Below are 15,637 nucleotides of genomic sequence, written 5' to 3' on the forward strand. Positions count from 1 at the left end.
CCTCCTCTTTTGTATGACGTTTGCTCCCTCTCTGCTCACTTCCAACACTCCTTTGAGAGGCAAAACACAATCTCTGTCTTGTAATGGTTCCAAACCTGAACACCAACAAAACCCACACTTACGAGGCTCAAGCAAGCGGCCCAAAGTTCTCCATTACAACTTGACCAGAAGCAGAGTGTCTCCAGTTTAAAGTATGGTTGGGTGGGAGGTACCTGTGCCTCTTGAAATTTTGGTGGACTACTACTGCTATCATCCACTGCACTGGCAGGGCTGATGGGAACTGGAATTTGGTATCTGGGAGGTCATGGTTTGGGATGCCAATCAGTTGGAAGGGGCCACCCAGTAGAACTCCCTTCTGCCATGCGGGAATACATAGGGTCCTATAAGAGCTGGAAGGGCCCCCCCATTCGAATCACATCCTGCCATGCAGGAAGGCACCATCCGAAGGAACCCCAACTTGGTTGGACCAAGATAGCCAGGCTCCACTTTGGTGGGTTTGAACCCAGGCTGTTTGCCCTACGTGGCTCAACAATTCCCCAACTAGTTGCCATGGCTACTCCTAGTTGTTGTTGCTACCTCCCTCCTGCTTTCACCCTGAAGTACCTTATGGCAGGAGGAAGAGGCAGCCAAGAGGAAGTGTGCCCAGGGAAGGCTGGCTCACATGGCGTTTCGCGTGGCGTGGCACAGCGGCTCCTCCAACCTTTGGTCGAGTCCCAGGTGCCCTGTGGAAAAACAGGCTTGGCAGCATTGCTAACACCGCACCTTGGAGGAGAGGAAAGGAACCTTGCAACACCTTTTCTGGCAGCAGGTTTCCTCCTCCTCCTCCTCCTCCTCTCTGGCGCTAAGCAGGATCTGGGCTACTATTTCCTATTCCCTTTTCCTCTTTTCATTAAGGAATGCAGCCATGCCTCCCATGAGGCAAATGGAGTTTGCCATGAGTCCTATTTCACCAGGTTAGAAAGCCGGAAGGGGCGAGGAGTGCTCTTGCAAAACTGGCCAGGCCTTTGAGACTAGAATGGCTCGGCTGGGCAGGACTAAAACTCCCAGCAAGCCCTTGGCCAGCACAACTAATGGCGGGGGATGCTAGGAACCGCAGTACAGTGGGCCCTTGGTATTCCAGGACCCCTACGGATGCGAAACTCCATGAATGCTCAAGTCCCATCCAATACAACGGCAGAGTAAAAACAGCAAAACCAAGGTTTGTAAGGAGGTTGTGTACATCCCAACAGCCCCATAACTGCAAAAGCATAGAAGCAACAACTTGGAGGAGGATGGTTTATCCAAACAAACAAAAAAGGTTTTTTATTGAAAGCTCGCTCCGTGAGTCATTTACAAAAATACCAAAGTAAAATTTGGTCTATTTAAACTTTTTTAGAGAATTGTATTTACATCAAAATAAAATAAAATAAATAACTTTATTCTAAAGAAAAGACACATATCCTAGTTTTTGTTTCTTTTTAAGAAGGTCGGCAACAGAATTCCAAGTCCACAATCCCAGCCTCTGGGCACCGTCTCCATCCACTGACCATTTGGTTTCTTCTTTCGGCAAAAGGAAAGACTGCAGAGAAAACGCAAGGAAGGCGCGTGTTGCGCTTCTCTCCCAAGCAAAAATACAGAACACGGAAGGAAGAAGGGAAGCCAGGGAACTGAAAAAGACCTCAGGAGGTGGAAACCATGAGGCCAAAGGAGAAACGGTTTTGCTTTTTGGAACAATGAAAGTGCTTTGCCAATGGCTGGGGGCTGGTGTCTTTGGCCTCTATCTTTGCACCCATGCGATCCGCTAAAGCTTCTTAACAGTGATTTTAGCATCCTGATGGAAAACAACCATCCCAACAATCTGCATCTTCTGCCTCCTTCTCTTTGCTTTTTCCTCCATCGCCAAGGCAAAGGGGCTCAGTTGCCACTCTTTTTGGCTAAAGACAACAGTTTGTATCTTGGGAGCTGAGTTGCCCCAATGGCCCTGGCTCCAGCTTTGCTCCTGGGATGGAAAGCTTTGGACCGACTTGCTCCTCTCTGACCCTGAGGTCCCTCCCAGCGAAAGGCTTGGGTTTTCAATGGGATATCAGGCCTTTAAAGCCTTTTTTGCCCCTCAGTAGATGGGGAATATAGTTTGGTTTCACTGCTTGCATACGACTTTGGAGCCCTAGATAAAATCTAAAGTGTTTTAGCCTTTGGTTGGAGGGGAGCAATAATACATCACTTACCCCTTCGCTACCTTACGCTTGCAAAACAGTCCTTAAATGGATGGGGAGAAGAGGGAAGAAGGGAGAAAGATGTGCTTTCTTTGTCACGGCGCAAAATCTACTTCGTGCGTGGAATCGTTTGGCTTGAGTTGCCACCGAAAGGGAGTTCTGGATGCTGTCCTGTCCTGGTCGGTTTCTGCGTTTTGCCCCACGGCGAGAGTCCGCGCCAAGCCCTGCATCAAACCAAGCCGGAGTCTTTGGCCATGCTGAAGAAAACGCCTTTCTTCTGGATGAGGTCGGCTGGAGCGCCACACTCCACGATTTCGCCTTTATCGAGAACTATCACCCTATTGAGACAAATTAAGTGGATGTGGTGAACGATAGCATGCCAACAGTAGAAAGCCAATAACAGAGGAATATGGATTGGAAAATGATGGAAAGGAAGTAAGGTACGATTGAATGAATGAATGAATGAATGAATGAATGAATGAATGAATGCCTTTATTTCAGTTAACAAACCACAGGCAGTATAAAAGCAAAACAATTGAAGAAAGTGAATGAAGGCAAGAGCAAATAAATGAAGGGAGAGGAAATAAAGGAAAGAAGGCTAAAGATAGGAAGATGTAAGGAAGATAGAAAGGGAAAGGATGGCAGAAAGGAGGAGGATACAGGGAAGGAGGAGGAGTTGGAAGGCCATCGTTGTTAACTGTACTAAAATGATAACTAAAGGCCATAGGCTTGGATTTTAAAACATTAGCTTTAGGCTTATACTGTTTAATCTTGTTTTAAGGGGGTGTGGATATATTTTAGCCTGTCGTACGCCGCTTTGACGGCTTGGCAAAAAGCGGGATGAAAAATAAAAATAAAATAAATTATTAATTTTATTATAATACATCATAAATATAGGTATGTGTGTTTGAAAGCTTAGGCTTGTGCAATAGTTTGTGACTGAAAATTTAGGTATTGTTAAGTAATATTCAATAAAAACTATATATATATACACACACTAAGTATCTGATGTAGAATACTGACTGTTATTTTTGTAAAATATACACCTTCTATCCGGCTGTATCTAATTTTCCTGGACTCCCAGACCAGGAAAAAGGTGAGATGACGACGACAGTGATAATAATAATAATAATAGTAATAATAATAATAACAACAACAATAGTAATACTACCGTGTATAGTCCATGATGGTGTTTAGGCGGTGGGCTATCGTCAGGACGGTGCAGCCGTCAAACTGCGTCCGGATGGTGGACTGGATGAGGTTGTCCGTCTCGAGGTCCACGGCGGCCGTGGCTTCATCCAAGACCAGGATTTTGGACTTGCGGAGCAAAGCGCGAGCCAGGCACACGAGCTGACGCTGCCCAACGCTGGAGGGGGAAAAGGAGAGCAAACGGGGCATTAAGGGCTTATTTGGGGGGGGGGGGGGTAGGCTGGAAGAGGACCCAGAGCAATGGATTCAAGCTCCAGGAAAACATTCCAGCTCAACATTAGGAGGAACTTCCTGAGAGTAAGGGCTGTTCAACAGAAGAACACACTCCTTCCTCAGAGAACAATGGAGTCTCCTTCTTTGGAGGTCTTTAAACAGAGGCTGGATGGCCGTCTGTCAATGGGGATGCTTTGACTGAGAGTTCCTGCATGGCAGAAGAAGAGGGTTGACCTGGATGGCCCTTGCGGTCTTTTCCAACTCTATGATTCCTTGATTCTATGAATCAAATGCCATGTTATGTTGGTATTGCATTTACAAAAGTGTACCTAAAATGGCTGCTTTTATCTCTGGAGATATCTGCAGAGAATTGTTGTTCTTGTGTGCCTTCAAGTCATTTCTGACTGACAGAGAGCCTAAGGCAAACCTATCATGGGGGGGTTCTTGGCAAGATTTCTTCAGAGGGGGGCTTGCCATGGCTATCTTCTGAGGCTGAGAGAGAGTGACTTGTCTAAAGTCACCCAATGGGTTTCCATGGCCAAACAGGGATTTGAACCCTAGTCTCCAAAGTCATAGTCCAGCGCTTAAAAACCAACAAACCAAGCTGGTTCTTCTGCAGAGAATACAGTGTCAGAATTTATCACAGAGGCAGAAATCAGGGTTTTATAACTGGGTCAATTTCAGGGCTTTTCGCACCAAAGTCCAGAGACAGTGGAGCAGTCGTCAGCCTGAGGCTGAATGCTTGCCTCCTTGCTGCTTTCAAAGCAGAGCTATAGAGACAGAATACATCCACACACACATATATGTACATATATCAAAATACCTATCTGCGGATCTCTTTGCCTACACAGAGACACACACTAAATAACGTGAATAAACCTCCCAAAGTGCTTGGGCAGAACCTGACCGAAGATGAAGCCAGCAGTGCTTTGCTTTGATCTGAAAAGGCGGCACAAAATCTGGCCCGTACCTGAGGTTCTCTCCACCTTCGGAGCATTCGTGGTTGAGTTTTTCGGGGAGCGTGGAAACAAAATTTTTCAAGTGAGCCAGTTCCAGAGACTTCCAGACGTCTTCGTCGGAGTACTGGTCGAAAGGGTCCAGGTTCATCCGCAGGGAGCCAGAGAACAAGACCGGGTCCTGTTTAGGAAATGCAGTCCTGTCAAATGGGGAGGAGTGTTGTGGATTCCCTAAAAATCCCCACTGTGGGGACTTGTTTCTGGGCATGTGCAAATGGGACCTCACCACGAATGAAGATGCACACAGACAAGTTTAATTTTTCTTTTATGCCCTCATCAATCTCTCTCTCTCTCTCTCTTGCACAGAACTACTTCTGCACAGGGATTCTGCAATGTTCAAAGTGGCCTTAAGTCACACGCACACATGGATATGCACAGGTACACTCCAAAGAGGCCTTCATCTTGTTTTGCCATCATTAAACCAATCCTGGAAGCAAGACACAGAGGTGGCATTGTTCCCCCCCCCCCCCCCCAGCTTGATTTGACCGCTGGGGACATGTCTGGGATTAGTAGACTGGAAGGCTGGAGCAGATCTATTGCAAGATCCCAAAAGCCCAGAGCCGGGATCCTCTTGTGTCATGACACTGGTATGTTTCTTTTACAGCGCTAAAGAGCTGCACCTTCCCTGTCCCTAAGGAAAGCTAGTATCATCATCATTGGTGTGAATGGCTCTGCCACTTGCTGAAGGTCCTGCAAACAGCTGTCCTTCTCTTTGAGCAGATGTCAAGTGCGATCCCTGATATGCCAAATGGTCGGCATCTCTACCAAAACAAAAGGGACACTTGTGTGCTCAACACCAACCGTGTGAGTAGATGTTTACTGACTAAATGCTAAACAGGACCTTGGTCCCAGAGCACTACTGGATACTTTTGAAAACCAATGTGTGTTTCCAAAATCAACGCATGTCAGGAAAAAAGATGAAAACGACATGAGAATAGTCTTCAAAGGGATCTTGTAGCACCTTTGAGATTAACTGAAAGATACAAGTTGGCAGCCTGAGCTTCCCTAGACTCCAGCCTACTTCCTCAGATGCATGTGAGAATAGTCTGCTGCTGTCGGGTCTCTTGTGGGTGTGTGTTGCGTGCCTTCTGAGTCATTTCTGACTTATGGCGACCCTAAAGCAAATCTATCCTGGGCTTTTCTTGGCCAGATTTGCTCAGAGGAGTTACCTGAGGGATAATCGTAACCTTGAAGCGAAGGTCGTGGAGGCCAATTTTAGCAATGTTGATCCCGTCAATGAGGATCTCCCCTCTGGCCGCCTCATTGATCCGAAACAGGCCGAGGGTGAGGGACGACTTCCCTGCGCCTGTCCTGCCAACGATGCCCACCTAGGCAAAGAAGACAGTTAAAGCAAAACTCAAACCATGCTGGTCTCAGGTTTCTGCAGATAGAAAACTCTGTCTCTTGCTTCTTCTCCCAGCACTGCCTGTTTTCTGCCTTCTCAGCCTCAGAAATATCTTCATGTGTTTGGGATGAGAGACTGCAGGATTGCCAGAAATGGAGCCACCTCTCACCTTTTCCCCTCCGTTTATTGTGATGTCGATGTTCCTCAGCACCAGGTCCATGTCATCTCTGTAGCGAAGGCTGTAGCCCCGAAACTCCACTTTGCCTTCCTGAGGCCAGTTGCCCGGAGGAGCCGCCTGCTTAAGCGTCCATTCTGCCTGGAAGAAGGAGAAGGAGAAGAACGGAGAAAGAGAGAGGTCCAAAGAGTGAACTGTTATCTGGCAGATCTAAACCTGGATGAATGAGAAATATCCAATCAATCCAATGTAAAACAAAGTCAGTGAGCTCTAATCTCCCCTGAAAAGTCTTCTGATGTGACTCATGGCAAACATATCAAAGGCAAAAAACAAGGCTAAGAAGGCAGAATGGAGACTTGTGGTGACGGCATGCGGCCACTCGAGGGCAGCCGCGGCCCTTAAGGCTTAAAAAGACCCACACAGATGGGAAAAGCAAAGCCTTTTGTGTGGAGGGAAGTGCTCTGAGTTTGCATGTGAAACTTGCTCCAAATGCTGCTGAATTACAAACCCTATTGTCCCTGCTGCCTATGCTGGCTAGGGGACTGCTGGGAGCTGCAATCCAAGAACATCCAGAGGGCTGCATGACTCCCAGTCCTCTGCCTTCACTGGTACCACCATTTACAGCAAAGGTGGCGGCTGCTTTTTCTAGAATGACCACTTACAACGGCCACTGAGGCATTTTCAAAAGATGCCATCCCCTCCGTTCTGCCCTCTGACGATGCCACAAAGTTGCAGCAATAAAAATGCAGGCTCCTGCTATCTCAGGAGAGCTAAAGGGAACCCGTCCTGAGATGCAACTTGATATTGGGCATCCACCTCAAACTTACCTCCTTCTCTTTCTCGGAGTATTCCTTGACTCTTTCCACAGCCACGATGTTCGTTTCCATCTCGGATGACATTCGGACCAACCAGTTCAAATAGGTGGTGATCTGCCAAAGGAGAAACAGAAAGCCTCAGTCTACAAAGTGTTTTGCCGTCCAACTGATGCTCAACATGAAAAGATGGCGTGCCTTCAGGACAGTTTGCGGATTCTGGTCCTGTTTCGCAGGCATCTCTTTCTCTCTATCTCTGGGTGAGAACCTGAAGCCAAAAGCACCCTTTCTATAAGCCATTACACATCGAAAACTTGACGAAGAACAGCTATCCGTGATAGGCTTTTGTCAGTTACCTGGAGTGAGTAGGAGATGGAGAGTCCCACCAGACCGGGGCTGAGGCTGTGGCGCGCGATTACGGCAAACAGGGCCGCAAAGAGGACGATGCAGTTTCCCACGTATTCCAGTCGGATCGCCAGCCACCTGCAAAGCGGATAATCAGAGGGCAAGGAAGAGAGAAAGAAAGATAGGCATAAAATGTAATGGAGACACAGCGACAGGGCTGGCACGAAATTTGCTTGTGGAGTGACTATAACAGGGACAAAGGCTTTTGGGGATAATTCACCAACCCTTGTATGACCCATGACTTGTGCCAACTGCACAAGACCCAAGCTATTTTGGGACTGCAAGTGGGGGCAACAGTCATACCCACCCACCCACCCCGTGCCACTGCAAAGCTTTCCCAATTTAGGACAAATGTAGATTCAGTAAATCTTCCAAATTCATGGGATGAGGCCCGACGTGGAGGACATAAAGCACAATCCAGTCCTTGGTCAGGGTTATCCCTTGGCACCTTCACCTACCTGTTGGCCACAATGCTTGGGTAATAAGCCTTCTGGTTTTCGTCCACCTTCAGGTCACTCTGCTGAATAAACCGCTTCTGCTCTTCAAAGGCTCGGATGACGCTGACCCCCAAAAGCGTCTCGTTGAAGTGAGAGTAAACTGGGGAGCGGCTGACCGACTCAAGGCGCTTCAGCTGGCGGGACGTGGCCACGTAGAAGCGCTGGGGAACCCAAGGGTCCAGAGTAAGGGAAAGAAGTGACCGAAGGAAAAGGGGGGAAAAAGGTGACTGCAAGGACCAGCCTTTCAGCTCTGGGAATGGTCCAGGAACCTGTCATGAACTGGGGATCGTGGGCCTGAAATGGCCTGCTCCCTTCCCAAACCTCCCACAGAGCCAGCAAAACAGTCCTGACAGCCACATTTGGCCCACAAGGACCAGTCCTGGGATTCATCAACTGGTCATTTCAATAAGAATTCACTTTTCTAAAGGAAGAAGACGGAGCCAAGCAAAGCTGAAGGAGGCAAGTGGTCCATGGCTTCCTACCTGGACAAAGAAGTAGACAAGGCCCAAGGGAGGGATGACCACAGCAGCCACTGGCGTGGCCAAGAGGATGATGATGCACGCGCCAATGACGTTGAACATGGAGCCCATGAACATCTTGATTATCTGGGGGATCATGGAGTCAATGGTGTCCATCTCTTTGGAGAAGCGGTTGACCAGGTTCCCGCTGGGTGTCCGCTCAAAAAAGCTCATGGGGCACCGGAGGACATTGTGGAGCAGGTCAATGTGGAGGCGGCGGGAAGCAAAGATCCCCCCAATCGACACCGCCATGGAGTAGCCGAAGACGGCGATGCCTTTTGAAAGACAAAGACAGCGACAGTCTTGCATGAGGTCACTCACCCCTCTGACTTCAAAGACCTGTCACTTGAACCCGAGAGCAGGTTTAACCATAGAGAATGCCTGAGCCTTGACTTCAGGGGCGCAGTCCTTTGCGACAACTTGTAGGCCCTGAGTAGCCCTTGAGAAAACTACTTTGTCTTGGAACAAGTCTCACAAGCCCACATTAGATTTTGGAAACTGTACTCCAAAAACAAAACACAAAATAAAGGAATTCCCCAATCTACAGAACCTACTGTCTGATGCAGGCTTCCCCATGACTGCATCCTCCTTCAGATTTGCTGGACTACAAACCACATCATCCCCAACAATAAAAGGGGGTTATTTTCTGAGAATTTGGATAGAGAAGGGATGGGGTTTAAGGTCTGGGCAGGAGAGTGAGGAGGAGCAGGGTTTGTCCTAAGCCCTGATGGGGCACCAGGATCCCTGGCCAGCTCTCAAAATGTTTGCAGAAGGTTTACTGCTTTCTCCATGCAAGAAAGGCTGGGAGGGAGGGTGGTGAAGGCCTCTGTGTTTGTGGTGCCCTGACCTGGCCTGAACCCTTTTATTTTTTGTGGCCAGAGAACTGAGTCCTTGGCTGCTCTTGGAAAAACTGGTCTGGTGCCAAAAAGGGGATCGAGTATCACCGGTCTGCCCTTATGCAATGGTCACGGCTGCCAAGACATGGGGATACATGGGTGGATGGACAGATGGACTTCTGGGACAGGTGCTGACCTAAGACACCCATGTGCAAGAAGGCCATCCCCCCTCCCCAACAGCGCTCCCCAGCCAAACAGGAAAAGTGGGATAGTAGTAATTAATTCTTAAAAGCAGACTTTGGGGAAAGTGCTTTGGAGGCGTGGGTGGGTACCATAAACAGAGGACTTGGGTGGGGTGAGAGCATTGACCATGAGTCATGCTGAGACGCCAGTGCTGCATTTTGATGCTGGCATTCACAGTGCAATGTTTGGGAGGGTGAGGAGTAAGATGAAGGAGAGTAATTGCATGGTGCAGATGCAGGGATTAGGAGACAGAAGGATCCTGAGTCCCTTTGGTGGGAGGATGGGAGGACAGAAGGATGTTAGGTTCTCTCCTCTTCACCTCCTGGCATGCGAGCCGTGATGGGACCACCTCTTCCCTATGGGCCTTCTTTCTCTGTTTACCACGCCAGTTGCCCACTCTTTGTTCTGGCTGGTTGGCAAGGCAGGAAAGTTAAAACTGGGGATAGGAAGGTTGGAAGCCACAGTTATGACATCTTTGAACTTTGAGGGCCCTGCCTGACTTGGTTGGCATGAAGGAGGTATCCATGTGCTGTGGGTTGTTCCTTCAGCCTCACTGAGAATGAGGAAACGAAAAGACGGTTGTGGAACGAAGGTTGTATTCTTTAAAACCAGCCGTGTGGAGTAGTGGCAAGAGTGTGGGGCTGGGCTGTAGGAGCCCAGGTTACGACTCCTGCTCCTCCATGAAACTCTTAGGGGCCAGTCACTTCTTCCTCTGCTTAGCATAACACATAGGGCTGTTGTAAGCATATATGTGTGTGGGAACACCATGCACACTGCTGTCAGTTCCTGGCAGAAAAACATGTAAATAATATGCAAATAAATATGCTGGTTTCCCATCATTTGTTCTGGCTCTGGTAGCCTTTCAATGAACTACACATCACACAGGTTACAAGTCCTGAGCAAGGAAAAGGTTCCTTGGTTCCAGATGTTTCCCCAGAGTCCACCATGTGCTTCTAAATCTCCTTTCAGCCACAAGGATTAGAAACTCATTTTTCAAGCACACATAAGCAAAAATTCTTAGGATGCATCCTAAACCTGCATGAACATGCTCTCAAAACTGCAGGATACACACATATATATTTGCAGCCCTGAAAGCATAGCTACTCTCTGCCCAACAAGTTTCCATCCTTCACAGTTTAACTGCTGAAACCCTAAAGCAAAGGCTGGCAGAACTTTTGTGGCTGTTACACCAGGAAAGGAAACTAAACCACTATGCCATGGTCAAGACATTACCCCAGCTGCTATTGCTACTGATGCTAAATCAACTTCTGCGCCTATATAATGAAAAGAATGTGTCTAAAGGAAGGAAGGAGAGCAAAGAAATCCGTACGGAGCATCACTGAGGCGAGCCGGACAATGAGACAAGACTACTCAGGTAGTAAGAAAGAGAGATGGACCGTTTGCAAACCTTGAGACATGCCCAGCGCCCCGTAGACGCCCAGCCGGAGGTCCGTGTGTTGCTGCGTCCCGTTGACAATGGGGTCGTCCGTCCAAAGGCTGAGCCAGTAGTTCGAAGCCAAGGAGGCCACATGGTTGCAGAGGAAGAGGAAGAGGCTGAGGAAGGCGAGGGAGAGGCCAATGGCTTTCATGTACTCCCAGTAGACGGTTGGCTTCACCTACGGAAGCCAAACAGCAGAATGAGCGGCTGACTGCAGGCAAACCGTTTAGGCTTTTGTGGGGTTTTCTTTTTTGCATCCACATAGTTTCTCTCCTGCCTAGTAAATGGAATGAGATTCTCTGCTTCAGAAATGTTTGCAGTTAGGTTTCTTATTGGTATGTGCAGGCTCTAGGCCGTGTACAAAGATTAGAATGATATATATGATGTTATATTTTGTATTATGTGTTATACTTTTAATTTTGAATGTGTATCTATTTTTATATTATATTATATTTTATGGATCTCCTGAAGAAGGCGGCTAAAATATACACAGGCTAAATGCACTAGGCCTTTTCCAAAATAAAAGAGCCATGCACTGGAGGCATTGAGATGCGTCTTTTATTTTCCTGTGGGTTCCATTGGGTGCTCTCCAAGATTTTTTGCTTCAAGATTTATAGCATAGATCACTGGGGCTTGCATTTGAGGGCCAGTATAAACAAGAAAACGTAAGTCCCAATGTGGGAACCACAGTTGGAAGGGGCCTCTTCCAACTATCTCCTGGCCCTGATGGAGGAAATCACAGACTCTTAGAGATGAGAGGAACCCCAAGGGCCAACCTCTGTTTGAAAAACTGCAGCAAAGGAGAGACCAGCCACTTTTCACAAAGTTTTTACCTGGAGTTACTGAGGCAAAACACCTGAGTGTGCAGAGGCTCACCAACTTTATGCTCTAATGATGGCCCTCCTGAAACCGCTCTGCTATGGGGGATCTGTGCAATCTTGGGATTTGCAGTTAATATTCCCAGCCAAAGTCTAGTGCCTTCTCAGGCTACAAATCATAGGTTTCTATGGCACGCAGCCGTGGCAGTTAAAGTGGGACCATGTTGCTGTAACTGCAGACTGTGAAAGGGCCCTTGGCCCAAAGGGTCAGGCTGTAGGGAGATCTATTTGGAGAGCGACTGCAGCACAGTCTGAGCTGAAAGCAAGGCTCCGTTCCTGCTGCAGCTCCGGCGGTCGCGGCGGCCGCCTGCTTCACAGGCCTCCCAACGGGGAAAGACAAACACAGTCATGCCCTTAGCAAAGGGGGATTAAGGCCCTGCGCTGGAGAGCGGAAACTTGGTTCGGGGCCAGCTGTCTGCATTCCAGCCTTTCCAAGCACCAGGAGTTACCAAGGCCAGGAGGAGCTCGCCGAGTTGTTGAAAGAAGCCAAGCAGAGGGGATAAACATTTCTGCGGGGTTGTGACCACTCTCTTCATGTTTTCTAAGTGGCCGGTCTTGAGACGTGGGCCACATGGCCCCCCATGGATTTTTCAGTTAATGGAGCAATTAAAAACAAAACCAAAGCTCAAGTACAAGTGTGTTTCTTAACTGACTTGGTGACAGATTTTTTTTTATAAGAACAAGGATGTTATTTTTAATACATATACTTATGACACTGGACCAGCAGACTAAGAGCAGTTTAGAATCAGGCCTAAAATAGGCAAAATGTAACATCCCTGGAGCCTAAACAAAAATCATGGGGAAGATGAAGCGTGTTCCTTTCTCCTGCTTCAGAAGAGAGAACCCAAATCAGTGGATTCAAGCAAAAAAAAAGGAGATTCTGACTGAATCTTTGGAAGAACCCCTGACGATAAAGGCTGTTCTACAAGGCAATGGACTGTCTCAGAAGGCAGTGGGTTCTCCTTTGTTGCTGGTTTTTAAACAGAGGTTAAGTAGCCACTTCCCAGGGATTCCTTATCCATGAACTAGATGTCTCTCAGGATGTCCTCCAATTCAGCCATTGCATAAACTACATGAAAACCTGCAGTGAAGAGGAGCACATTCTCCTGTCAATGTTTTATGCATGAAAGCAGAATTATTTTTGCTCTGTTTTCATTAAGGAAGAGATTTGGCTCCATTGGCAGAGCACTTCCTCTGCATGGAGAAGATCCTGGGTTCAATCCCTGGAAGGATGTGAACATACACAAGAGTGAATTATACGGACCCCTTATTTCCCAATAGTCAGATTCAGTAGAAAGTAACTTCCTGTGTTCCTGGAGACTAAAAGATCCCCCCTTCCCAATTGTCTAGGAAAAGATCCAGTTGACCCCTTACCTTCCCAGTTTTGGCCGTATCCGCTTCCGTGAGTTTCCATGCGCTCTTTTCGGCTGGCGTCTTGTGAAGTTCGGCTGTGCTGTTTTGCTGCAGGGCCTTCCCTGTTTCAGCGCTGTATGTAGAAGAGTTGCTGAGCTGCCTTTGTTTTCAAAACACAAAATAAAATACACAATTTCTTAGAAAACACCAAGACGGGGCTATACTGGTTCTTCTGTTCACAGATTCAGATGGCGGTCCCAGTCTTGTCCCATTTCCTCCAAGGCACCCCTTTTTCCTTCCACTGTGAAGTCCTGATCCAAGACTGCCTGGCCCTTCTGTTTCTCCTGAGAAGCATCATGGCTTTAGCGGTTGGCAATGTTTTAACTTTCCTTAAAGGTGCCCAAAACCAGAGAGGTCCTTCTGGCCAGCGGTGGTTCTGATGACGCAGAAGCACTGAATTTGTTCAGTCTGAACTTCGACGGACCCAGGCAAAGTGGTATCCCCCTATTTTAGGGAGAGGGTTCGGCAGCCTGCCAGCTCTTTTAAAGTCTAGATTCAAAAACCTGCCACTGGAACCACCAGCTGCCACGGTTTCTGCGCCCACTTCCACATTTATTTATTTTTTGGCCACTGTGTGACCCCAGGAGCAGGAAACAGGTAGTTGCCCAACGCACTTCTATAATGCTCTGCATGAAATAAACGTCTTTTTTTTTGGCCTTGGGCATCTTATAAACCTTTCATAAAGATCCTCACACGCTACTCAAGGTCACAAAAACCCAGTCATCTCCCCGCAGCCCATAAAAAGGGGAACTGTGGTGGGGCAGGAGTTACTAAAAGCACAACAGGATCATGTCATTTGGGGCAAGCAAATGTTCCCCTCACTCCCTGCAATCCAATCCTCAAATAAAACTTGGGCTGTCAAGCTTGCGCTGTGAATTTATAGTTATAGTGGCCTATGAATGAGGTTAAGGGCACAGCACTCCTATGAAAGTGGGAAAGCCATAAATAAAAAAGCACTAATTTTCTTACCCAAGAGAACATCTAAGAATCTTTAGGTCCTCCAGAGCAATGCTATGGTCAACGTCTGCCAGAGGCTGGCCGCAGAATTGTGCTGGAGGACCTACAAATGCCCAGAGAAGTGTTCACTCTAGGAATCTCTAGGTCCTCCAGCGCAACTTGTGGCTGACAATGACCATAGAGTTGTACTGAAGGACCTAGAGATTCCCAGAAAGAGCATATTAATCAAATCCACAGAAGTCAAAGCTGCAAATGTGGAGTGCTGACTGTACCTCTCTGCTCTCTCCCACTCTCTTCCAGCCAACAAGCAGCCATGGAGAGTGCTATCGCAGCAAAATCGTGACTCCTGTGAGGCTTTGATCATTGCGGAGGGTGGAAGAGAAGACCAACCTCCACAAGGACCCAAAAAAGACATATGCAAGTGTATGTTGGACTTGCGCTTGCATATGTCGCTAATAGGATGCTGGGTGAGGAGAGCAAAGGTGCTACAAAACAACTTTTTTCCAGACTGTGGTTTACGTCCAGACTACGTGAGGCACACCGCGCTCCGCTGCTTACGCACAAAGGACCGCCGTCGACGTGGGGCTCAAAAGAACAGACCCAACTCGGCAAGACGGGAACAAAACCCCATTCTTTCCCCACCTGCTTTGTGGAGACTTTGGCAGCACTGGCAAGATTAAAGAGGGATTAACAGGAGGGAAGGAAGGAAGCATGAAAGGCTTGTTTGGGGGCTTTTTAGCTTAGAGGGAAAAGGCAAGTATAAGGGGGGACACGACAGTGGCACCGAAACTGATGTGCAGTGTGGAGAACATGGAAAGGGAGCTGCTTCGGTTCCTGGTCCCCAGAAGAGTCACCCACTGAAGACAATGGATGATAGGACACAAGAAAGAAGGGCTTCTTCACAGTGTCAGCATAAGGAATTCCCTGCCACAAGAAGTACTAATGGCTGCCAATGGCTTTAGAAAGGGGGTCAGATAAAATAGATAAAATAGTTGCTAAAAGAGGAGGAGATAAGTTTATGGGATGGCTAAAGTCACCTCCAGTACTAGTGGCCTCCAGTTGCACAGGAAAAGAGAAAAAAGAAGCTCCTGCAGCCTACCTTAACATTGGTTTTCCTGAGGTGTCGTTTGCAAGAACTCCATTTTCAAAGTGCTTCTCTTCCTTTGCGACGGGGCTGTTTGTATCTGCACAAAAGGGTAAACGCACCAAACGTGCATCAGCATGGAAAGTGGCTATCCCAAATAGCAGTCCCAAAGAGCGGTCCTACCTCCTTCCCTACAGCAGCCGTGCGGTCCTCTTGACCAGGGGTCTGCTTTTTCAGGGGCCAGGCCTCCCTTTGAAGGCACACTATCCCCCATTTCAGGGGAACCGAGTCCTTGCTTCCCTGCCAGAGAGGTTCTGCGCTACTACTCCCGCAGTCACTTAACAAGAGCATTGCTGGGTAGATCGGGTGGCAAAGGATGGGAGGCCAAAACTGGAGGGTCACAGAT

The 15,637-nt window shown here is 48.0% G+C and overlaps 1 protein-coding gene across 3 annotated transcripts in view; it reads right to left on the bottom strand.

Annotated features, from left to right (window-relative positions):
- Positions 1-1,272: 1,272 nt before the first annotated feature.
- The window catches only part of LOC149306547 (multidrug resistance-associated protein 1-like), a 43,927-nt gene continuing 29,562 nt past the window's right edge, over positions 1,273-15,637 (bottom strand). For all 3 annotated transcript variants that reach the window (XM_089539970.1, XM_089539969.1, XM_089539968.1), the window contains 12 exons: positions 15,247-15,331; positions 13,152-13,290; positions 10,870-11,077; positions 8,347-8,657; positions 7,826-8,025; positions 7,319-7,445; positions 6,978-7,079; positions 6,145-6,291; positions 5,800-5,958; positions 4,585-4,751; positions 3,364-3,558; positions 1,273-2,530 (listed from right to left, as the gene is read on the bottom strand). In XM_089539970.1, the coding sequence (XP_089396096.1) occupies positions 2,422-2,530; positions 3,364-3,558; positions 4,585-4,751; positions 5,800-5,958; positions 6,145-6,291; positions 6,978-7,079; positions 7,319-7,445; positions 7,826-8,025; positions 8,347-8,657; positions 10,870-11,077; positions 13,152-13,290; positions 15,247-15,331 (1,949 nt within the window). In that variant the 3' untranslated portion in view covers positions 1,273-2,421. The remainder of the gene's footprint in view (positions 2,531-3,363; positions 3,559-4,584; positions 4,752-5,799; positions 5,959-6,144; positions 6,292-6,977; positions 7,080-7,318; positions 7,446-7,825; positions 8,026-8,346; positions 8,658-10,869; positions 11,078-13,151; positions 13,291-15,246; positions 15,332-15,637) is intronic.

This window comes from Sceloporus occidentalis, unplaced genomic scaffold (genome assembly GCF_023333645.1).
Source record: "Sceloporus occidentalis isolate IW3139 unplaced genomic scaffold, rSceOcc1.0.p SCAF_10, whole genome shotgun sequence".
NCBI lineage: Eukaryota > Metazoa > Chordata > Lepidosauria > Squamata > Phrynosomatidae > Sceloporus > Sceloporus occidentalis.